This window comes from Daucus carota, chromosome 1 (assembly GCF_001625215.2).
Source record: "Daucus carota subsp. sativus chromosome 1, DH1 v3.0, whole genome shotgun sequence".
Lineage (NCBI taxonomy): Eukaryota > Viridiplantae > Streptophyta > Magnoliopsida > Apiales > Apiaceae > Daucus > Daucus carota.
Genome location: NC_030381.2, coordinates 1,278,909 through 1,304,387, shown reverse-complemented (window position 1 = coordinate 1,304,387; position 25,479 = coordinate 1,278,909). Strand labels below are relative to the sequence as shown.

The 25,479-nt window shown below is 35.8% G+C and overlaps 5 protein-coding genes across 5 annotated transcripts; all 5 read left to right on the top strand.

Moving 5' to 3' along the window:
• The first annotated feature begins 243 nt into the window (after positions 1 to 243).
• LOC108204860 (putative kinase-like protein TMKL1) lies at positions 244 to 3,175 on the top strand. Its single transcript, XM_064089345.1, has 2 exons — positions 244 to 1,731; positions 2,426 to 3,175. The coding sequence occupies exons 1-2, from the start codon at positions 363 to 365 to the stop codon at positions 3,061 to 3,063; spliced, it is 2,007 nt and encodes a 668-aa protein (XP_063945415.1). The 5' UTR covers positions 244 to 362; the 3' UTR covers positions 3,064 to 3,175.
• A 1,778-nt stretch (positions 3,176 to 4,953) lies between these two features.
• Positions 4,954 to 8,137, top strand: LOC108194295 (sm-like protein LSM5). Its single transcript, XM_017361245.2, has 4 exons — positions 4,954 to 5,113; positions 5,217 to 5,340; positions 7,460 to 7,532; positions 7,873 to 8,137. The coding sequence occupies exons 1-4, from the start codon at positions 5,080 to 5,082 to the stop codon at positions 7,903 to 7,905; spliced, it is 264 nt and encodes an 87-aa protein (XP_017216734.1). The 5' UTR covers positions 4,954 to 5,079; the 3' UTR covers positions 7,906 to 8,137.
• A 5,992-nt stretch (positions 8,138 to 14,129) lies between these two features.
• LOC108199583 (uncharacterized) lies at positions 14,130 to 15,566 on the top strand. The gene is made up of 4 exons (XM_017367480.2): positions 14,130 to 14,325; positions 14,423 to 14,818; positions 14,931 to 15,204; positions 15,307 to 15,566. Exons 2-4 carry the CDS (start codon positions 14,549 to 14,551, stop codon positions 15,324 to 15,326), a joined length of 564 nt encoding a protein of 187 aa, XP_017222969.1. The 5' UTR covers positions 14,130 to 14,325; positions 14,423 to 14,548; the 3' UTR covers positions 15,327 to 15,566.
• Positions 15,567 to 15,877: 311 nt separating this feature from the next.
• Positions 15,878 to 17,494, top strand: LOC108194248 (F-box/kelch-repeat protein At3g24760). The gene has a single exon (XM_017361187.2). The coding sequence runs from the start codon at positions 16,047 to 16,049 to the stop codon at positions 17,193 to 17,195; it is 1,149 nt and encodes a 382-aa protein (XP_017216676.1). The 5' UTR covers positions 15,878 to 16,046; the 3' UTR covers positions 17,196 to 17,494.
• Positions 17,495 to 21,562: 4,068 nt separating this feature from the next.
• On the top strand, positions 21,563 to 24,031 carry LOC108215325 (protein SULFUR DEFICIENCY-INDUCED 1). The gene is made up of 4 exons (XM_017387779.2): positions 21,563 to 21,862; positions 22,830 to 23,042; positions 23,139 to 23,294; positions 23,414 to 24,031. Exons 1-4 carry the CDS (start codon positions 21,752 to 21,754, stop codon positions 23,819 to 23,821), a joined length of 888 nt encoding a protein of 295 aa, XP_017243268.1. The 5' UTR covers positions 21,563 to 21,751; the 3' UTR covers positions 23,822 to 24,031.
• Positions 24,032 to 25,479: the final 1,448 nt, after the last annotated feature.

Below are 25,479 nucleotides of genomic sequence, written 5' to 3'. Positions count from 1 at the left end.
TTAATAAATCTCAGTGTATATTGAATAAACTTGAAATTTGATTGATGATAAAATAAGTGGAAAGTAAATATAAGTAATATACTTATAAAAAAAATTGTTTCTTTCATTTAAGTATGAACATTAATATATAGTGAGTTAACTCTATAAAATTGCAGTAAATCAATTTAAAAAAATATGATAAAATCACAGAAAAAGATCATTATTACTTGCATTATAAATAAACATACTTGTCAGCTTTTTCATAAAGAATTTCACACTACTCCCCACCTGCACACTCTCACTCTCTTTTTCCACAACTTTCAGTCTCTCTCTCTCTCTGCAAAACCCCTCTTGTTTCTTTCTTTCTTTCTTCTACTTCTTCCATGGCAGTTCCAAAGCTTCTACCTTTCTGCATTATCATCTTCACACTCACAACAAACCCCGTCTTTCCCATTTTGTCCCTCTCTTCTACCTTGGAAACTGAGCTTCTTTTAACCAAAATCAAACCCTCTTTACAAGGAAACTCGGACAACATTCTACTAGCTTCTTGGAACACATCTGTGCCTCTTTGCCAGTGGAAAGGACTCAAATGGGTCTTCACAAATGGGTCAGCTCTCAGTTGCAGTGACTTAGCTTCTCCACAATGGACTAATTTGAGTCTCTTTAAAGACCCTCTTGTTCATGTAGCTTCTCTGCAGCTTCCTTCAGCTGGGCTTTTTGGGAAAGTTCCAAGAGAACTCGGTGAGCTTTCTAACTTAAAAAGTTTGTATCTTGGTGTTAATCATCTTGTTGGGGAGATTCCTCTTGAGCTTGGTTATAGTAGTTCTTTATCAGATATTGATTTAGGGAATAATTTGTTGAATGGCTCTGTTCCTACATCGATCTGGAATCTGTGTGATCGTCTCATTTCATTTCGTGTTCATGCTAATTTTTTGTCTGGTGCTGTTCCTCGACCTGCATTGCCTAATGCTACTTGTGATAAGTTAGAGGTTCTTGATTTTGGGCATAATATGTTTTCGGGTGATGTTCCGGAGTTTCTAACTAGGTTTACGAGTCTTAAGGAGCTTGATCTTGGAAGTAATATGTTTTCTGGGTCGATTCCTGAGGGGATAGTTGGGTTAAGTTTGGAAAAGTTGAATCTTTCTTATAATAATTTTACTGGAGTTGTGCCAAATTTTGGGGGATCGAAGTTTGGTGGGGATGTATTTGAAGGGAACAATCCGGGGCTTTGTGGGGGACCTTTGAGGGGTTGTACTGGTAGTTCTGGATTGAGTTCTGGTGCAATTGCTGGAATTGTGATTGGTTTAATGGCAGGGGTTGTGGTTTTGGCGTCACTGCTGATTGGGTATGTGCAAGGGAAGAAGAGGAAGAATGAGGATGATGAGGAGTATGAATTGGCGGACGGGGAGGATGATGAAAATGGTGGCGGTGAGGGGAAGCTGATATTGTTTCAAGGTGGTGAAAATTTGACTTTGGAAGATGTTTTAAACGCAACTGGACAAGTTATGGAGAAGACGAGTTATGGGACTGTTTATAAGGCGAAGCTTGCTGATGGAGGAACCATTGTCTTAAGGCTGTTGAGGGATGGTAGTTGCAAGGACAGAAATTCATGCTTGCCGGTGATCAAGCAGTTAGGCCGAGTTCGACATGAAAATTTGATTCCACTGAGAGCTTTCTATCAGGGAAAGAGAGGAGAAAAGCTTCTTATATATGATTATCTACCTAATAGAAACCTCTTTGATCTCTTACATGGTTAGTCCATTTCTCCTGACTTGATTAAATTTTTTAAGATAATGCAATCTTCTTTTAAGTATAGTGCATGCAATTGCATGATTATTAACATTCTATATATATTGAACTTGTGCTTACTGTTTATTTGTGGATGCTATTACCACCCAACATGAGTCTGTTTAGCCAAGGACTTTACCAATCCCCTACACTTTGAACCATTCATGATTGTGCTGAAACATTTTGAGTAAATGTTGAATGGAGCATAACAAATAGTGGAGAAGTACATTTCACACCGTAGAGTTGTATTGTCTCTTAGGGACCACAATGATATCAGAAACACCATATCTGTCTGAGAACTCGTGAGCTTGTGTTTCTGACCTCTTAAAAGGCTGATTATTGTGGCACATGATGAGTCATTGACTCGATATCTCACATTTATCTCTTTATCACAGTGAAAAAAGTCTCTCCAGGTATCTGACCGACAGAATAATGAACCTAGGATGGTGTATGTGGGCATATATATTCTGGTCATCAGGCCCACTACTGCCTGATACATTGAGTATCTTTACTTTATTTTACTTTATCTACAGTTATTTAACCTTAACTTCAGTGCTATATCTTTTTAACTTCATTTAATAAAATTCACAGTGATTTGTTGATGTGATCAACATATACCAACTCTTAATATCAATCTTTTTTGTCCTGGTTGAACCAGAAACAAGGGTTGGAAAGCCGGTATTGAATTGGGCCAAACGACACAAGATTGCCTTAGGTATAGCAAGAGGGCTAGCACATCTTCATACCAGTCTTGAAACGCCAATTACTCATGGTAATGTGAGGTCAAAAAATGTTCTTGTTGATGACTTCTTCGTGGCGAGACTCACTGAGTTTGGACTTGACAAGCTGATGATACCAAACGTAGCTGATGAAATTGTTGCACTTTCCAAAGCTGAAGGTTGCAAGGCACCTGAACTACAGAGGATGAAGAAATGCAATTCTAGAACTGATGTTTATGCTTTTGGGATCTTACTATTAGAGATTTTGTTAGGGAAAAAACCCGGGAAAGCAAGAAGCGGTAGTTATCTTGATTTGCCATCATTAGTGAAAGAAGCTGTATTAGAAGAAACAACGATGGAAGTTTTTGATGTTGAAGTTTTGAAGGGGATAAGGAGTCCAATGGAAGATGGATTAGTGCAAGCATTGAAGCTTGCAATGGGTTGCTGTGCTCCGGTGGCTTCAGTCCGACCTACGATGGACGAAGTTGTAAAACAGTTGGAAGAAAACAGACCAAGAAACAGGTCTGCTTTGTATAGTCCTACTGAAACTAGAAGTGAAATTGGTACCCCATTTTAATTTTAGCTTTTCCTTAAAAGTATGAACTAGTAGCTTCTTTAACTTATGATTTTGAATAGTATTTTTATCATAATGTAATTCCATTATTCTATTAATTGCATTTTCTAGTGTTCTGGTGTTCTCTCTTTTGAATTTGCACTAGAAGAGCATTTATATTATGCTGTTCTAATGATGGATATCGAGTTGCTGCCTGAGGAGCCGATATCAGAATTTTCTTTCCACTGCCCGAGTCAGGCTTAATCAGAACAAGAGCATGCACAAGTACATAACTACATATCTATAACATCCCATATTAAATACTAGTAGATATTGAAAACCTTTTTGAGTGAAATTTAGCTGCCATGAGAAAGCAACTGATGAGAATTGTGAAGAGTAATCAAAGTTCAACATGGGTACAATGGCTTCACAAGACAGTTATCAGGGAAAAGCAGTTGTGGGCAATGAATAAAGCGTGCAAATGTTCCTGGAAATTAAGGAACATATGCAGCAACAGATCTCTGGAAATTTATAATAACTTCATCCTAAGATTTTCCTTTGGAGAATGAAGGGGAAAAAGTAAGGGAAAATTAAATTGCAGGTCCCTGAACTATTGACGTTTTATTGTCTAGGTCCCTGAACTAAAGATTCCATATTTCAGGTCACTTAACTTTTCTGTTTTCTGATCTAAGTCCTTCCGTCAAAAAGATTCTAACGGTGTTAACTAGGGTTCTTGAGTTTCATACAGATCAAAGCAATTTTGAAGGTGTTAGTGATATCCAAATTCAAAGTTCAAGTAGTCAAATCGAAGCTTGGGTCGCTGGCGACACTCATATGACACCAATTTTTAAAAATTATGTTTAATTTAAAATTTTATAAATTTAGGTCACTAAATTCGATAAAAAACCTTAAATTTATGGTCCAATTTGGGCTTTTTTAAAATTAAATCTAATTTGTGAAAATTGTTGTCATATGAGTGTCGATAGTGATTCAAGATTCAATTTGACTACTTGAACTTTGAGTTTGGATATCACTAACACCTTCAAAATTGCTTTGATCTGTAAGAAACTCAAGAACCCTAGTTAACACCGTTAGAATCTTTTTGACGGAGGGACTTAGATCAGAAAATAGAAAAGTTAAGTGACCTAAAATACGGAATCTTTAGTTCAGGGACCCAGACAATAAAACGTCAATAGTTCAAGGACCTATAAATTAATTTGCCCGAAAAAGTAATTAAAAAGTGTTGAAATGACTAATATGACTTAATTATTCAAAATACAATGTTTTGAAATAAAGAAAAATTATAATCAACAATCAATTTTATAATTTTTTCGAACTCAGAAACATATATTATTAATTAATTTTATCAACCCAGAAACAAGCAGCAAAAATTGGTACTCCTTCTTAGTCCACACTTACATGTGCTTTTCACAACAAACTCCTAAGGGTGTCAAATAACTTGTAACTTATTAAGATTATTTGACTATCGTATTTCTTATTATGAATTATTATTATATATAATTGACGTAGTCATTCTAAAATTGGTATATACTTTATTCAAATTTATATAAATTTGTTTTATTAAAACGAATAATCATATTTGTAATATATTATTAAAATATTTCAAATATTATTCATCAAATAATATTATTTATTCATAATTCAGATATATCAAGTATTAAAATCATTCAAATATATTAATCATTAATTCAATTTCCAAATGATCTCTAAGTTTGAAGATTATCTTATAGAATAAAAGTATGATTCTGTAATAATCTTGATATTTGGATTTATTAAAATTATTTTTATTAACATATTTAAAATGAAGATAAAAATATACTTTTTTTGAAAGAGAAAATATACTTTTTATATTATGTTAAAATTTAACATAATTATTAATTTGACCAGATTGATTTCGAGGCGGGAGTAATTTTTGCTACTTAAACCTGCCTGCAAGAGAATTTAGCCAAAATATAAAATCAAACAGCAGAGAGATCGATTATCTCATACAATTATACAACACAATTTATTGTCAGAGCCATGGCTAACAACCCTTCTCAACTTCTCCCTTCAGGTTTACTCGAAACCCCTCTTTTTATTTTTATATACTGCAACTCATCAATTTTTTTCAAGATTTTTTTTATTAATTAGTGTTTGTTTTGGGGTTTGGATTACAGAGCTGATAGATCGATGTATTGGGTCAAAGATTTGGGTGATAATGAAAGGAGACAAGGAGCTAGTTGGAACTCTCAGGGGTTTTGATGTTTATGTCAACATGGTTCTCGAAGATGTCACTGAATAGTAAGTGTAATAAGCCTTTTTTTTTCTTTCTTATTTATGTAAAGGGGTTCAAGAAATTATGTTTTGGTTTGACTGTAAAGTGCGAGACTTTAGGTTAAGGAAAAATTTAGGGTTATTGAGGATTTTTTTGTTACGTGAATGAAACTATTGAGGAGTTTACTGTGAGTGATGAAATTGGTTTTTCTAGAGTGGGATGTAACATGTTATTGCACTTTCAGTGAGTTACTACATTGCTTTTGATGCTTGTTTTGGAATGTCGTGGACTGAGGAAAAATAATATTAATCTGGTGTGCCTGTTGTTTATTTTTACTAGAAAGTCTGTGTTATCAATAGAATTTCGTAATGTGTTAAGCATTTAGAGTCTGATTTACGTAAATTGTTAAAATGGAGAATTGGATGTAACACTTGAAGTTGAAGCTGTTTAACATTGGATAGTTGAATCTGGATTTTGCTTAACTAATCCCTTTATATTCCTTGCTATATTGTCAAGACTTTCAATAGAAAGCCTTAGTTTAAAAAGTACAAGTTTTAGGTGCCTTCTTTTAAATTTGGATTCAGTTTAATACAGTACATGTAATCATTTTGTAGTTTCTACTCGATAATTAATTGAAGTGCTCAAGTCTCAATATCTTGTGATGTTGTGATATGTTGGAACTTGGATCAGTTTCTTGTGAATCTTTAGATCGGGAGCGATGTAAGAGTTCCATAAGTTGTCCTTCTTTAGTTTAAGAAGAATAGATTCTCCTCTTTGACTGTACGAATGGTATCTCATATTTGGATAAGTTTTTCTCTTCGTAGCTGGGATTACACTGTGTTTGTTTGGTTGACAGTTGCATATAGAATAATTGAAGTATGTACATTTGAGCTAAATATTATCTATTGTAATCAATTTACTATCTTTCCTACCAAAAGCTAAAGACTACTATTGTATTCTCGTAATTGGATGTGCATTTGATAAAGTTGGTTTCTTTTTAATTCGTCTAATCTATTAGTGTGTTCAAGACTCCGTTCTTTGTGAAATGTTTTTTTAACCTTACATGGTTATGACTGAGCGGATTGAAAATTAATGAAATACTCTCTGAAAGAGAAAATCTTTGCGAGTCTATGCATCCTTCCTCAATTGACACTCCACTAGAAACAGAATTTTCTAGAGTAGAACTTAGCAAAAACCCCAAACAGAGCACTAATTGTTACAGCTCACTGCATAAACTTTGACCATTTGTATCTCCTTAGCTTGTTTAGCTGAGTGGATGCTCATTAGAAGTTTTCCTCTAGGTAGCTCCGTAGCTGGGATTCCACTGAGCTTGTTTTGGCTAGCGTTTGCATTACCTAATAGTCTATATTTTTCTCACCAAAAGCTGAAGAATAATCTTGTTCTCCCATCATACTTTCAAGAGGACTTTGTAAAGATGTTATATATACTATCAGAAGAACTAACATTTTATGAATTTCTGATACATTGTAGGAGTTAAATGAAATCATTTGATTTTTAATGTCTGTCAAAATGAATCTTGTGATCAAGCCGAACACCGGAAGTTTCTCTCTTTTTTTTGGTGTGGAGAGGCTATATGTATCTACATGATGCTTAAGAAAGCTTCATATCTAGTATTGATGTATATGCCCCTGATCAAGGCCTCGATTATTTCAAACATAAAAACATTTGGACTGACAAATTAATCTTATCCTTATGTATTGGATGTTGAATTAGAATCACAGGACATGCTCTTTTTGATACACAATTGGCCCTTACATTTCTATGGGTAGGTTTGTCTTTTAGAGGGATGAATTTCCGTTTTAGCACTTATTGGTCTTTGTTGCTTTAGTGGAGTCGGTGCAAAGCCAGTGTCCAAAAAAACCTAGCTTACTAGCTCCTTTTTCTTTGCTGGTGTGAAGAGTAGAAGGGATGACTTATATGTGCAATTATTGCCCAGTTATTTCAATCTTTCTGATTTGTCTTGTGATTTCTGTAATCAATTTGAGTTCTCTATTAGTTTTCTTTATTATTTAACCTTTTTGATAAATTCACTGAAAATACGATTGAGTAAATTTGTTTTGCTGAACTGCCTTGTAATGTCTGTAGTCTTTCTATTTCCTTACTACTACTATCTCCTGAATACAGTGAATTCACTGCTGAAGGACGTAGAGTAACAAAGCTGGATCAGATCTTGCTTAATGGAAACAACATTGCGATTGTAAGTGCTTGGATAACTTATTGTTCATTTCCACGAGTGCGAGCATTTCTTCCATATTTTTTGAGCTCATTTTTTTTCATGCATATAGATTTATCAATTCTCCCCCATCAGCATCTATAAACTATAATACTTGTTGAACTATTGATCTACAGAACAATGGATCTAGGCATCTAGCTTCTTACTGTCCTTGGGCATAGACAAATTCAAATTTCTTTTTAGTTATTGGTTATATAAAATATTTAAATGGTCACAGGTTCTTCGTTATTAACTTCTATGCAACAAATACTTCGCTACTATTCATATCCCTCAAGTCGCTTCTAATATGTGCTGTATCATGCAGCTTGTCCCTGGTGGTTCTCCTGATCCAGAATGAGTGTGGTGGCCTGGGGATTTTCTTTTGGAATTGTCCGTGGTTTTATCAGGGCAGCAATTTTAAGGAATGTAGCTTACCTTAACTTAGTGTTGGCATGCTTGTAATGGATGGATGAATTAATCAATATGTTTTATAAGCTATTGTATTTGACACATGTTAAATTAACTTTTTATAATCCTCTCATGTAATATGATTTTTTTTTTTGAATTTAGACATCTATTGTTTTCCCTTACTTTTAATGGTATTTTGCTTCTAAAAGAAATTGCATGACTTGTTGCTCGAGTTCAGGAGATGAGTAAGCTTATCGCTGATCATTTTGTTTAAGATCTTAGTCTGATAAAGTTCTTTTTGTTGAATGTCTGTTGTTGTGGGGGGTGTTTTCCGCATTTAGAGATTTTTGTAATCACTTTATTATAGCATTTGTTGTCTTGTGTATAGCAATGAAACTTCCAACATTTGGGTAGAAATGGGGAATCCTGAAGTGCTGCGTCGATGCCACCGTCAAGCCCCAGGCCTTTAGGTGGATGGTGGTTGGACACGTCATCTTCCTCTTAAATCTATTGTAGACATGTGAGAAGGAAAGGTTTGGGAAAGCTCAAACACATGCTCACATGACAAGTTCAATAATACAGCTGCTGCAAGCTTCTTCCAGTTTCAGAGTTTATGTATACAACAACTATACTGCCAAAACTAAAATGCTCATATTTTATCAAGAATAATGTGAATACAGCATCTCTTTCTCTTGTCCACCCACCATGTGTGGATTCTTATCAGTCTTCTTTTAGTGCTAAAATATCTTCTTCCTCACATGGGGTCATCAGAGCTGTGCAGAGAATAACACATACAGTAATATTCGTATACCTTTGCTCGCAGAGTTTATCAGATACTTTCTCATTTCACTTAACGGAAGTTGAGGGTTCGAATTTTGTCAGAAAAACGAGCTAGTTCTGCTTAACGGACCTATTCAATTATAACAAAAGCATAATAATATTTGTATACATTTGGGAATATGTATTATGAGAACCCAGATCTGCAAACAAATACTGGTCATATTAAGAGGATAAGCAACCTGCATTGCTCTCTCCACATGACAGCCAAAGAACAACTTGCATTCATGATATCGCGAACCATGACCGCTTGTCTAATCCGCGAAACAGACCATGAGACGGGCCTTCAATTTATGCCACGTTATTAGGTTACGATGAGCCGATAACTGTACACATGTATGGCAGGAGTTGAAAGATTTCACTCAACTCGATCAGGATCCTGTAATATTTGATTAACTGGTTAATGACAACATGATGACTTGATATCTACACTAGCATTTCTGCAACTTTGATCTGCACTCTTGGATCATACGAGTAATAAGTGAGCCAAGTAGTCCCACTTACAGCCTGGTTGTCGAGCCATCTGGTTAGATTGAGTCAAGTATTGGCTCATTGTCTCTTCCTCGAAAAGGTCTTATAAAATAAGTAGTCTTTTTCGGACAAAAGAATCTCTTGCATAGAGACAGCACAGCTAGATCTCCTGTTCTCTGTCCATTTGACCATTCTATCCCATGAGCATATTTCTTTATAAATTGCAAAGCAAATACTTATATAATGTATGGTAGTCCTGAATCCTGATCCAAAGTAATATATATAACAGAATATCGGTTCGGAGAAGTGGCAGATGAACCACCAAAAGAGTAACATGCATTCCGCAGTCTGATCAAGTCAAACCTCATCTCTAAGTATATGTATACAGTTGTAACAATAGTAACAGGAAAACAGATAGATAGACTTTGACGTAGTTTAAACTTATCCATGTATCAGGCTATGTACCTATATATACCTTCATGCTACTAATGAATATAATCAAGCCTTTCACACTGAAATCTCAGTTGGTAAAATCGTGTTATGGTATCAGAGCCATTATCGGTTTAACAACCACTAGATCCGCAAACAAACAATCTTTACATTCTGAACCATCTTAATCTCAAACAATTTTTCAATGGCTTCCTCAACCCAAACTGTTACCTCAGACACAGAAATCATTCATCTCAATGCCCCTACACATTTACCAACGAAATTAACTCAAAACAATTTCCCTGTATGGAGCACACAGGTGAAATCAACTCTAATTGGTCTTGGAGTGATAAGCTACATCGATGGGACAGTCGAAATTCCGGCGCAATTTTTAAAAGATAATGTACCCAATCCTGCCTTTATGGTATGGAACAGACAAGATAAAATCATTTTGAGTGCACTCCTAGGAAGTTGCCATGAGACCATACAACCACTTGTTTCAACTGCTCTCTCTGCCAAAGAAATGTGGGAGCGAATTGTTATCATGTTCGCAAACAAATCAAGGTCACGAGTAATGTCTCTCAAAAGTCATCTCCTTTCAAACCCATGTGGCTCCAGGCCCATCTCAGAGTATCTCAGAGATATACGCACAACAGCTGATGACCTTGCCATTGCAGGTCATCCAATGGCGGACGACGATCTCGTACTATTGACTCTAAATGGTCTCAGTGATGAATACAGTAACATTCGATCAGCCATCAAAGTACGTGAGGCACCTATGACATTTGCTGCTCTTCACGAACAACTTGTTGACCATGAACGAGGCCTGAAAAATAAAGTTCCTGAGCCTACTGTTGTGACTGCAAACTTCACACAGAAAGTTAATCATAATTCACGAGGTATGTATTCAAACTCATCATTTACTCCTCGTACAAATTCATCTTGGAATCAATCATCTCCAGGACGCCCTTATGGCTCCCACTCTGGCCGAAACAATCAGCAATATTTCAACAAGCAGACTCAGTCCTATATCAAAAATAACCGTCCCTATTGTCAATTTTGTCAACGCCAAGGACATGCCACCAAAGAGTGCCGACAACTAGCTCGTTTTTTGAAGGACAATGATATCCAGAATCCAACACCTGCAGTTAATAACACCATGCTTCAACCAAATCAGAAACAACAATGGCTGTTTGATACAGGCGCTTCACATCATATCACGAATGACCCAACTAATTACACTTCTTTTTCAGATTATGGAGGTCCAGAAGAAGTTTTGATCGGCAATGGTTCAGGTCTTCCAATAACACATACAGGAACCTCTCATTTAAATTCTGATGCAAAAAATTTCATATTAAATGATGTTTTATGTGTTCCTTCTTTAAACAAAAATCTCATCTCAGTGGCAAAATTCTGCAACACTAACAATGTTTCAATTGAATTTTTTCCCTTACAGTTTCAGGTCAAGGACCTCAAAACGGGAGTGGTACTACTGCGCGGGGAGAATTACAATGATGTCTATTATGCTCATTCTATTCCACAAAATCTCATGTCTCCTCAAATAAATGTCACCAACTCCACGTTGATTGAATCTTGGCACAATCGGCTGGGCCACCCAGCTTTCCCTGTTCTGAGGCATTTGCTTCTATCAAATAATTTAGTTAGTTCTATTCCATCTGATTCACTGTTTTCATGTAATGCCTGCAACTGTAATAAAAGTCATAAACAACCTTTTGGTGTTTCATCAATGACAAGTTCTCGCCCTTTAGAATTGATATATACTGATGTTTGGGGCCCTGCTGTCACTTCCATTGATAAATTTAAATATTATCTCTTATTTGTTGATCACTACACCAAATACATATGGCTTTATCCTATAAAACAAAAATCAGATGTGCACCATGTCTTTATTCAGTTCAAACAGGTTGTGGAAAAATTCTTTAATTTATCCATTAAATCTATTTTTTCAGATAATGGTGGCGAATTTGTCGCACTTGCTTCTTTTCTGAATTCTCAAGGCATCTCACATTTTACTACTCCTCCACACACTCCTGAACACAATGGCATGGCTGAACGTCGTCATGGTCATATTGTCCAAACAGGTCTCACTCTTTTACATCAGGCATCACTACCTTTAACCTTCTGGTCTCATGCTTTCCAAGCGGCAACATATCTCATCAATCGTTTGCCATCCAGAACCAATCAGTATTGCACCCCGTTTGAGTCACTCTTTGGTAAATCACCAAATTACTCACGGTTAAAGATTTTCGGTTGTCTTTGTTATCCATGGCTTCGTCCATACAATAACTCGAAACTACAACCTAAATCTGTGCCATGTATTTTCTTAGGATACTCTCCTTCTAAGTCCTCCTACAAGTGCCTTGATCTCAATCATAATCGTCTGTATCACTCACGACATGTTCATTTTGTGGAGTCCCAATTTCCTATGCATAATAAGACGCGTGATTCTGCTCTCCCAGTTGTGCCAGACTCGTACTATCCTCCTTTGAACCCCACTGTTGTTACTACACCACCTTTAACTACCACTATTTTACCTCAATCACAAACCACTCAAACTGCTTCCTTTACAGAAACCCCACCTGCTTCACATGAAGGTCCCACGTCTTCATCCTCTAGTCAAATAAATTCACCCGTTGTATCTTCACCTCCCTCGGCTTCATCACAAATTGAGTCTACTTCAGTATCTCATCCACCTTCACCCTCTCCCAATCTACTGCCGGAACCTCGTTCTAGACGTCCCAATCCAAAATACTTTAACTCACAATTCATAAATCATACCACCCTTCATCCCATTTCTCCTTCATTAGAGCCTAAATCAGTATCACAAGCTTTAAAGGATCTTCACTGGCGCGAAGCAATGTCCCTTGAATTTGATGCTCTCACTAAAAATGGCACTTGGGACTTGGTGCCAAAATCAAATCAGCCAACAATAGCGTGTAAGTGGGTTTTTCGGATTAAAAGAAATCCAGATGGGTCTGTTAATAAATATAAGGCGCGCCTTGTTGCAAAAGGCTTTCAACAGCGTCCGGGTGTTGATTATTCAGAAACTTTTAGCCCGGTCACCAAGCCAGCAACAATTCGGATTGTGTTAAGTATTGCTCTTTCTCGTGGCTGGCCAACTCGTCAACTGGACATTAACAACGCATTCCTTAACGGGCACCTGAATGATGAGGTATACATGGTCCAACCTCCAGGCTTTTTGCACCCTTCATATCCACATCATATTTGCAGACTTCGCAGAACTATCTATGGTTTAAAACAGGCATCTCATGAATGGTATAAAGCTCTTAAAACCTTTCTGCTTGAGTATGGTTTTAAAAGTTCTGTTGCTGATTCTGCATTATTTATTTATCACTCAGCGGGCATCATTATTTATTTTATGGTTTATGTGGATGATATTGTGCTTACTGGGAACAATGTGCCGTCTGTTAATAAGTTTGTTGCATGTTTGAATCAAAAATTCTCTCTGAAAGATTTGGGACCACTGCATCATTTTCTGGGAGTTGAAGTTATTCCTACCAATTCAGGTCTATTCTTGTCTCAAGCTAAACATATTTCTGATTTATTATCGCAACATCATTTAGATGGTGCCAAAGAGATGATTACGCCTATGTCAGCTACATCAAATTTAGTGCTTCATGATGGCTCTCAATCTATTGATCCTACTCCATATCGCAAGCTTGTTGGAGGGCTACAATATTTATCAATCACTCGGCCGGATGTGTCTTTCGCAGTTAATAAATTATCTCAATTTATGCATGCTCCTACTGAAAACCATTGGGTTGCTCTTAAACGCATCCTGCGATACCTCAAAGGGACAATTCATTATGGTCTGTTCTTGCGCAAAAATTCTCCGCTACAATTATCTGCTTTTAGCGATTCAGATTGGGGTGGAGAAAGAGACACTGGACGTTCCACTACAGGTTATGTTGTGTACTTGGGTTCCAATCCAATTTCATGGAAATCATCTAAACAAAATTCTGTTTCGAGGTCTTCTTCAGAGGCGGAATACAAGGCCGTCGCTAATGCAGCAGCTGAACTCATTTGGCTTAAAAATCTATTATCTGAGTTACATATTCCTGCTTCATCTCCGCCTACCATCTACTGTGATAATACAGGGGCAACATATTTGAGCTCCAATCCTGTATTTCACTCGCGCATGAAGCACATCTCCTTGGATTATCATTTTGTGCGTGAACAAGTGGCTGCTGGATCTCTTCGTGTTGCACATGTTCACTCTAAGGATCAATTTGCTGACATTCTTACGAAACCTCTCTCTCGACAAAGTTTTCTTCATCTTCGCACCAAGCTGGGAGTCTCCAATGGAGCCTCCATCTTGAGGGGGCGTAACATGCATTCCGCAGTCTGATCAAGTCAAACCTCATCTCTAAGTATATGTATACAGTTGTAACAATAGTAACAGGAAAACAGATAGATAGACTTTGACGTAGTTTAAACTTATCCATGTATCAGGCTATGTACCTATATATACCTTCATGCTACTAATGAATATAATCAAGCCTTTCACACTGAAATCTCAGTTGGTAAAATCGTGTTAAAGAGAGCAGCAGAGTAGCCTCTGATTGTCGAACCAAAGAGGAGAGTTTGAGTGGTAAGTCGAAGCCATCACAGATATTGATATCATGCATGGTAGAATCAGATAATTGAAACTCTGACTAACAAAGTTTCTTGTTTCGTTCTTTTTCCAGCTAAATCAGATATACTGTTGTTGAAGCTAATCAAAGACGTGAGAAGTTAACTTTTTTTAATGTACTGAGAAGAAGAGGCATTGCAGAGACTTGCTTATATCTATTAATTTGAAGAGCTTCCGTACAATGAAGATGATGACGAAGGAAGATATAGTTAAAGGATTAGGTATTAGTAACAACAAAGGACGAGATGCCCCGGTTAATTATTTGGGGAATACCAAGGTTCTACCTCTCATCGATGTTGCACTATCATCTAGACACCAGTATGTCAACGACGAAAAAAGAGATGAGAAAGCTAAGAGCGACAAAACGAATACCTTGTCGAAAATGAAGGAGCTTATAAGATGGGCGGCTGCTGCCAAATCTGAGAAAGGAGGGAGGTACATCACTCGAAAGGTAAATCAAAACACAAACATCAGTTCCATCAGGCCTCAATAATCAATATTCATCTAAATATAGCGGTCAATTACTCAATTATAATTTATAAATGAGTGAAATTATGTTTCAGGTCTTGCAATTTCGAGCTAGAGCAGCATTAAAATCAGTACCAGACGATGGTCAGCTGAGTAATGACTCGCCAAAGATCAGTTTCAGATGGGATATGGAGAGTTGCTCCACCACTTCATCATCTGTTTACTCTTGTCTATCAAGGGCTTCTTCTAAAAGAATCACAACCAATCAGAATATGATGATACCTTATTCTTCCAACTCGACTCCTCTTCATCGCGGTGATCATAGTACTCCTGCTAAATCAGGAAGCTGGATCACCACGGACTCAGATTGTAAGACCTATTTCCTTTATATATGTTAATCTTACCGATTATAAATACCAATGATCGATAATGTGGGTACTTATCTAACTTGGTCTATTATGATTTCAACAGTTGTGGTGCTAGAGCTTTGAAGACTAGATCCGAGGAACGCGAATTCCTGCATTATCCATAGAATTATATATCTAAAAGCTGCTTCATTCAGTACCCTTCATGTTAATAAATTCATTTTGTCGAAAGATCAGACGATAAATTGAGCATCTGATATGTTCTTGTACAATGAACATCAATCTCTCCAGTAATCAATGAAGTTTTAACTCTCTTCCCATAAAATGTACTCTAGTATTATCAATTTGAATGCCTCATCTTCACCTCTCGTTAGGCAAAAATAATAATAATCAACAGAGTCCTTATCATATTTCTTGCACAAATTTTTTTAAATTCATCATATTTGATTTTTGATATATTTAACTAATTTCACAATGAAAAATATTTCGTAATAAAATAGGTATTTTATTGCGGTGAATTATTGATGAATTATAAAGTTTTCCTAACAGACAATGAAAGGAGTAGAAAGGAATCGTCTTAATATCGTTTGACAGTAGGTTAACTCCAAGTCTGCAATGACAATGATTTGAAGATAATAAGCCATTTGGAGGTCCCTTGTACATTTATCTGAATAATTTTACATATTTAACTTTGATTCTGGACCATTCATCTGACCCTATTCGTCCGTCTAGACTCTGCAAATATCGTTTTTAACGGTCAACCATCATGTTCCTCAACCAACACTCATTACTTGTATAAATCATTCATACATTATCTGTTTACTTGACTTCAACTCATTCAACAAAATGGCAGAATCAAACATATGCAAAGATGTCATCAAGGTTTCTGTTTCTGGCTTTAACTCTCTCAGCTCAGATCTCACTGAGCTCATTCTTTCCATTCTGCCTCTCACGTCCATCGTACGCGCCACCGCGGTTTGCAAGCATTGGCACTCCATTGTCACCAGCTCCACCTTTTCATCTGCTGTGGCGGTTACTCGGAAAAAGCCTTTCTTGTTTCTCTATGGCCTCAACAATATTTTTCCAAGAAACAATCAATTACTTGCTTTTGACCCTCATCTCGATAAGTGGCTGAATCTCCCTGTTTTTCGACACCAAAATGATTCTTCTTTTATGGGATGTAATGGATACTATGTTTGTACCTCGGGCAGCAGCTTTAGTTTTTGTCCGATTTTGAGCCGGGATGTGCATGTCACATGCATGTTGAACTGTCCTAGATTGAATCCTTTGGTTGGTGCGTTTTATGATAAAGGATGTGAATTGCCGAGATTTATTGTTGTAGGTGGAGTTAAGTTTGTGGGTGGTTTGGTTGATATAGAGGATGGACTGTTTGTTGAGATTTATAATCCTCATTGTGGTTGTTGGGAAAATTGTTCCCCTTTACCTGCAGATTTCCGGAATGGGAATACATCTCAGTCTTTATCATCGGCCTTGTTTGATGGTAAGTTTTATGTTTATGGGATTTATTCGGGTTTTGTCTCTACTTTTGATTTGGATACGCATGTCTGGAGTGAAGTTCAGACACTTAGGCCTCCTGGCCTTTTATTTGCCTTCTTGATTTCGTGCAATGAGCTTCTTGTATTGGCTGGATTGTGCAATGATCACCGTGGAGTCAGCTTTAATTTGTGGAGTATTGATGACAAGACAATGGAGTTTAGTGAGTTGGCAATAATGCCTGCTGAATTGCTTGCTTGTTTGTTCGATGGTCATCAGGAAGATTATAATTTTGCAAGCTTGAAATGTGTGGGATTGGATGATCTTGTGTATGTTTTCAATGAAGAGCGGCATATGAATTATACGGCATGTGTTTGTGAGATCAGCAATATATCAAAGTGCAGCTGGAGACGGATTCCGGATTTGCCAGTACCTTTGAATCACTTCCACAAGGTCACAAGCTTTTGTTCTAGTGTATCAATTGATAACATAGTTAATTAGGGTCTCAATGCTGTATCAGAATAAACGCTTAGGCAAACACTCAAGTGCTCTACAAACCTGAGTAATCAACAAGTTCAAGCAAACAAGTTGGAGACTAGACAACAATTTGCTGTTTTGATATTGTAGTTTGGATACAGATAAATTTTTTTAGTTTCCATTGATATATCTTTTAGTTCCTAAGTAGCAAATGTAATTCTTGAGCGATTCCCTTTTGGCTTGCATTCTCTGCAAATCCCCAGTTCTTCAAATGCATTCATCCAGTTGCAATTTGCAATACTATATTAAATCTTTGGTTCTAATATTTTTCGCGGGCTCTTTTAGTTATGGTATAATGCCTGTTGTCCTTTGTCTATTAAGAACTGTGCGGTTATGATTTGCTTTAGTAGTTGTGTAATTGTGTAAGTGAGTACACAGCTTTCTTGATTTCACCTGTGGTTTACTCAGAGAAACTTGGAGCATTTAGCAGATTCAGCAGAACTATACTCAAAAGTAGCTTATAATATTCAGATATTAAGAGCTACAGGACTTGAAGAAGGTTCCTCATAGAAACGCTAACATAGATTTTGATGGAAGGGGATTATGCTATGCATGCTGGTCGGTATGGTGGAAAATAAGCAGCAGTGTTCTTTTGTGTTATTCGACGATCAGATCTCTTTAATGAGAGGACTTTGTGAATTGTGGACTACTAGTTTACTAATATTTTCGTTATGATCCTTTCTAGTAGAGTTGCAGAGTAGTTTTCACCTATGCAGGGGAGACAAGCAAGGCATATAGTTCTTAAAGCAATGGGGAAGGCGCGTTAAGTAAGATGGTTGCTATTGCCATAAGTGAACATGATTTTTTTTCAAGAGTCCAATTCTGTCTGTTTTTTCTTCACTTGCTTGTGTTGAAGAATTCTTATTGTCAGTTGATGTTAAAATGCAACGTCTTAATGATCTCAATCACTATGTTAACTTCAAATTATAACTAGACCCCCTCCAGGGTGAATTCCAACTACTTTAACTACTCTCTTGGAAGCCCAGAAAGACAAATTTATCAACAACAAAACTACAAAATTGATTTATTTTTTCTGAAGGTAATGGAATCTGACAGAACTGCATTACATGAAAGTTGGAGGATTTTGCACCTGAGATGTTCAGCATCCATGATGCTTCAAGTAACTTGCATTTACACGTCTTTTGTCTTGCCAAATTGGTGAAATCTACTGCTAGTAAGTTTTTATATTCATAGGTAAAAAGCTGTGTGTTATGTGGGACAGTCAGAGCCATAGCGAAATCATCCACAATGAACTCTGAAACTTTAGCAACATCCCAGGCAAGCACGGAGGTGGTTACAATGTTGTCAGTGAAAGTAAATTTTAGGTTTAATTTTAACATTGTGAGTAGAGCTATCAATCTCAGGTCTCAGCGGTTGTTGTATTACAATTACATACCGAAGGATTTGTTGCTCCAATTATAAATGCATATGGAGTTACATGATCGATGAAGGCTGATATCATGGGAAAGCCTACGGAACAGAGGTGGCTACATAAACCACCGTGGAAGCCGCATTTATTTTCCTCAGATAATTAAAGACATTCGTATAGAATATACTGTATATTTTTTTACATATAGAAAGCATCGCTGCGTGAACGGAACATATATTTTTTCACAAGTTAATGAATTTTTAATTTCATTTTTTTCCTTTTATAATTGGAACTTCTGTGTAACTGAAGGCTAATGAGTGAACGGCCTGCCAAAACAAAGGGAGAGAAAGGAATTGAATTGTATCAGACTGTCTTTGTGGCCATATTCTTCTTTGAGTACACAATTGAGGTCATATTCATTCGGTACAATTTTTTAATGTATAATTTTATCTCCCAAATGTTTATTTTATATATACTAGCCTTAAACCCGTGCAATGCACGGGCGGCTATATAATTCAAAAATAATTATTAATTATTATATAATATTAATGATAGTAAATTTTTTTTTTTTTATTCAACTAATTATAAATTATATTTAAAAGAATAATGGTGGAGTTTTTATGTTGTAGTATATTAAATTGTTTAGAGATGTAAACCTATGAGAACTCTATTTGGAGCAGACTTTTAGTTATAAGGTGAATCACTAAACCAACATGAACAAACCAAAATTTTGTACGACGACAAATTATACCCATGTTGGCTTATTATATTATAGTATAGATGTGCAACCAAACTAACAAATAAGGGTACAAAAATATAAACAGACAATTAAATTTATTATTTTAGGATAAGGGAAAAGATATGAAAATAATCTGACATATATATTTTTCTTAAATTAAGAGATTAGTCTCTGATCTAGAATTCAATTAGAGGGAGCTTCAAGTGTATAGGTAAATTATTTAGTTTTAAATATCTTGTAATATATGATATACACACAACACATATATTTAAGTATATTAGCATTAAATTAAATATTATTATAAGAAAGTGATTAAGAGATATATTATTAGATATATTATTTGGATTCGGGTTTTAGTTATACATATAAAAGAAAAATAGGTCATACATATATATTTAAGAGTTATTAGCCAAAAAACCCAATGAACTTGTCAATTTTTTGTCAAAAAACCTTTAACCTTCTGTTTTCTTTAACAACCCCAATAAACTTTATTAAAAGTGTAAAAATAAATATAAAATAACCATGGTTAAATCTACCAATGTGACTTGTCATGTATCTTTCCTGATTTGTATCTTTTTACACACGTGTGTGCCACATAGCACCTAATCATTAATAGTAATAATTTATAATATGATATTTGTTAGTTTAGATTTAAAAAATAAGATGAAAACAAGTGAAGATGTGTGATATTGGCAGATTATTGTAAACGCTGAGGTTGACGTTCGAAATAAATTATTGGGGTTATCATTTTGACGTAATCAGAGGGTATGTGAAAAGATTAGCAGATGGGGTGTTATTTCTAACTCCATTCAATACAAAATTAAAGAGATGGAACAACTTTTTATGTTTTCCTGAGTTCAGAGGTTTGGTTGGGGTGTCTCACGCGACTAAATTTTATAAAATTTTAGGGGGTGTGTTGTTTGGAGTTGTTCGGGACGGTTGATTGGACAAAATATATGATTGTGTTTGTATTTGGGTGGATTGTTTGTGCTAAGTGGTCAAAATATGTCTTACTCAATTCAGAGTTCTCATTCTGCTGCTTGACGTGCTACACGGCTGAAACTTGGTTAATTGTTTATGCTCGAGTAGCTAAGTAAGAATTTTGCACATTAATATACACCATAGATACATTTTTTCTACATAGAAAATCAACCACGTAGAAACGAGTGCAATAACTATGGCGGCAGAGCAATTCTCAATCTGTTCATTGTTTTAATGAGAGCCTGGTACTTCCCTGTCTTAACGAACTTTTGATCAACCATGAGCTTTTGATCAATCATATTAAAACTGATTTTAGTGGTGCTGATATATTTTTTAGTTATTTTTTTGATTAATTGTAATCAATTTGCCACATAGGATATGTGATGATCATAATTAGTCCACATCGGCTATAACTAACTCTAGTTAAATGTTTTTCAAACATTTAGTAAAGTTTATTGGGGTTATTGGTGGAAAAATAGATTTATAGATTTTTTGGCAAAAAAATGACAAGTTAGTTTGATTTTTTGGTTAATAGCTCCATATTTAAACATCTAACTAAAATTTGAAAATAAAATGATACTCAAAATATAATGTTTATTTGAAGTGGCAATAAATTGACAGTCATTTCCTCCATTTTTTCAAAAGGCGACGGTCGTCAATACTGTTAATAATATATTATTAAATATTAAAAGTTAAAGTATTCTATAATGGTGACCAAAATTTTCAAAAATTCACAAAATATTGTTTCATAATCAATCCTTAATTTATGAAAATCAGAAAAATTTAGACAACATTTTGAAATTTATTCTTTAATTATTCATAATTAATTATATAAGAATAAGATAAACTGGATGCGGACGGAATTAAAAACGGAGAAAATGACTAGCCTGTTTTACTTTTATAAAAATTTATCACTATTTTATATAAATATCGACACTTTAGTTCCTGCTATGAAATTTACTCTCTTCTTTTCTCTATTTTTTTTGAAGCACTTTTCTCTATTTTATTAATCACTGATTCGCCTTATATTAGACTCGCATCCGATTCCTGGATTAATAGGAAAATTAATTTAAGCAGGGATAATGAGGACGTACTGTAGAGTTGTAAATGGTGAGCTGGCCCCTCATACACAGTAGTCTCAAGCAGAGTGTCCAATCCCGCGTATTCAATTCATACAAGGAACCTAGACGCATACCCATCCACATTCACTCTATTTTATGCTAATATAATTGTATTGTGTTGCGTTTGCTTGTATCTAGACTTCCTCATCTGCCTGCTTTATGCAAGTCAAATGTCTATTCTAGATTACTACGAGCTTCTCTATCTATCGTAAATTATCTGGTTTGTGTATCTGTATAATCGTCTACTTTTCTTCTCCCTCGACCTTTTCCATTCCCCAGAGCAAATCTTTGTAGAAATATATAAAGATTTATGGAAGGTGGAAGTTGGAATACAAGTAAAGACGAAGAACAGCATCTATTTCATGTGGTGTACAAGGTTCCTTCTGGTGACACTCCTTATGTTCGAGCTAAGCATGCCCAGGTAACGTTGCCATAGAAAACCTACACTCACAGAGAGAGAGAGAGAGAGAGAGAGAGAGAGAGAGAAGAGGGAGGGAGGGAGCGAGAGAGGGAGAGAGATTCATCAGTAACTGTATGTTTGTACATATAAATATATATATGCGGCGACATACGAATACTCGTAGATTTTGATTAGTTATTGGATCTGTGTTCTTAGCATCACCATTTAGAATAGATTTTTCACTGACTAGATAAGTAGAAACAAAATGTTTGCATATTTAGCCCGAGTTAACTGCTCTTACCTCTGCACTCGATCGTGATATAGGATATATATATATATATATCTACTTAAAATTTTATCCTCTCTTGCTCACAACGCAATAATTTGTCAGATTGAACATGACTCCCTTAGTTTATAAATAATTATTATTTGGAGAAAAATCGCTACCTAGGTTGAATTGCACTCTTCTATGTATGTATATAATTTACTAGAATGGGGATCTAGCTTGTCCTTGATGATGTTTATGTTTTGAATTATCGTATAGAGTATATATAATTAGTTAACAAGATTCAGAAAATACAAAAGAATATGTAGATCTATATACAAAACTAGTTACATATATAAATCTACAAGTTCAACAGAGCTTCAGTGCCAACAATACAAGAAACAGAACTATAACCGACCGACCGCTAACTTACAAGGGGTCATCATGTAAGGGCTGCTAACTCATGCTTAATTACTAGTACCATATATAGCTGCTAACTTATGTTTACTAGTCACCAGAATTTTCTTTATAAATTTTGACATTTTAATCTAAGTAATAAATATAAAATGATCACAATTAAAACACGCTTGATCTTTCATTCCTTTTACCTGACAATCTCATTTTTGATATATAGTACTTGATCGATTAAATCATTGTACTTTTTAAAGATTCCATTCATATTTAATTTAGATATTTCATCTAAATATGTTAAAAAATGTTCAGATAGTGCAAAAGGATCCAGAAGCTGCTATCGTGTGGTTCTGGAAGGCCATAAATGCAGGAGATAGGGTAGACAGTGCCCTAAAGGACATGGCTGTGGTGATGAAGCAGTTAGATAGAACTGAAGAGGCCATTGAAGCCATTAAATCTTTTCGAGTTCTTTGCTCCAAAAGCTCCCAAGAATCAATCGACAACATTCTCATTGACTTGTACAAGGTACTAGCATAGCATATATTGTGCATGTTATCTATAGTTTGTTCCTTGTTTTCTTAATCATCATATTTATATTTGGTTAATTATTTGCTTAACTAGAAATGCGGGAGAATAGACGAACAAATAGTGATGTTAAAACAGAAGCTAAGGATGATTTATAGAGGAGAGGCATTCAATGGAAGGCCTACCAAAACGGCTAGATCTCATGGCAAGAAGTTTCAGGTTTCTGTCAAGCAAGAAACCTCCAGAATACTGGTAAAGCATTATAATTTGAACCTATAAATTTAAAGAATGCATTTTTGTGATACACAAGCACAACTATATGGGCATAGTTCATGCATCTTTGCTCAACTTGTTTTCTTTGTTTGCTATAGGGGAACTTGGGGTGGGCGTACATGCAGAAATCAAACTATATGGCAGCAGAGGTTGTATACAAAAAGGCACAGATGATTGATCCCGATGCTAACAAGGCTTGTAACTTGGGCTACTGTCTCATCAAGCAGGCCCGATACGACGAGGCCCGTTCAGTCCTTGAAGGTATACAGCAGGGCACAACCCCTGGTTCTGATGACATGAGAACAAGGAGGAGGGCCGAAGAATTACTTGCAGAATTGGAACTGAACCGGCCAGAAATAGTGGCATCAGATATAATGGGACTTGATCTTGATGAAGATTTTGTTGATGGGCTTGAGAAATTAATGAATGCATGGGGGTCAAGTAGACCAAGAAGGCTTCCTATTTTCGAAGAAATGGCTCAATCTAGAGATCAGTTGGCCTGTTAAATTTGTTTGTCCAACTTTTGATTATTAGCTAGCTTTGAATAAGAGTGAGTGGTGTGAAAAATAGAAGACAAATAACTCTCAGTGTTAGGCTGTAACTTGCATGTAATATGTGTGAATAGGATGAAAATTATTGTGAGGGTGGGTTGGGGTATCTATCAAGGTGGCCTACTGGCCTGGCCTCCGCAGTCATTTCTTAAATAAAATAATACATTTAATCTATGATTATTTAAAATAATACTCCCTCCGTCCCTATTTATTTGTCCACTTTGGAAGTAAAAATTTGTCCCTATTTATCTGTCTATATATACTTTCAAAACTAATTTAATGATAGTTTTTCAAATATATCTCCATAATTTCAATTTTCAAGGCTTGACTTATTTAAAACTTGGTTGAATTCATGTTTTCAAGACATAAAGTAGGGGTATTTCACCATTTTCAAGATATTAATTAGAGGTATTTAATGAAAAAGTTTATACAATCAATTATTCCTTGGTATGTGTTTTTTTTTTCAAAAATGGACAGATAAAAAGGGACGGAGGGAGTAATAATCTACTCTGTTATAAAATATAGTTAAATTCTATAATCAATTTCATTGAAACATGTTTTAATAATTTTATATCGGTTTGGCTAGTGTGTGCCCATGGGCACATGCTAAGCGCGGAAATTTTTGTATTTGAGAGATTTTGATTGGTGTGGTTGGTGTATTTGCAGGGGGGTCCACCATTATCATGAGATAGGAACCAATCAAAATGATCCAAGCACAAAATTTTCCGCGCTTAGCATATGCCCATGGGCACACCATAGAAAAACCGATTTTATATAATTAATATTCTACTCCCTCTGTTTTTTTTTATATGACACTTTTGACTTGGGCACGTAACTTTAGGTGGGTTGACCGGATAGTAAAAAACATTATTTTTGATTGATTTTTTTTGTGAATTAAAATTTTGATTGTATATTTTTATTCAGAAAAAGAAAAATTCAAAAATAATACTTTTAACTATCCAGTCAAAGCACTTAAAAGTGTGTGCCAAAAAGTCAAACGTCATATATTAAAAAACAGAGGGAGTATATCATTTGAGCGGAGAGAGTCCTATGTCTCCGGGCCGCTACCAAACACTCCATTAGCTCGTTGCAGTTCTGTTGTGTGTTTGGCGTTTGCGTGTATCAACTATCAATAATACTTTAACTTAACCATACAAGGGGATCTTGGGCTGGGCTTACATGCAGAAATCAAACTTGGGCCACTGTCTGATCAAGCAGGCCCGCACGAGCCCTGGTTCCGCTGACTACAGAACAAGCCCAGGAATTACTAACAGAAGGTGCATGATGGGCAGCGAGTAGGCCAAGAAGGCTTCCTATTCTCGAAGAATGTCTGTCTAAATAATAAATATAGAGATGAGTTGGGCTGTTAGATTTGTTATAAGCCCTTCAAAAGCAAAATCAGGCAAGACCAATCAACGGCTGGGTCACATGACACAACTCATGACTCCGTTCCCTAAACTGTTTGATAATTTTAATCATCAAACACATCCCACTTCCTAACTACTTAAATCAGAATGGTATAGCCGTATAGGCAGAAAGGCTCACACCTCATACAGATCCAAATAAGGCCCCTAATAGGCTTCTGCCTCATCATGTAATCACAAAGAATACAG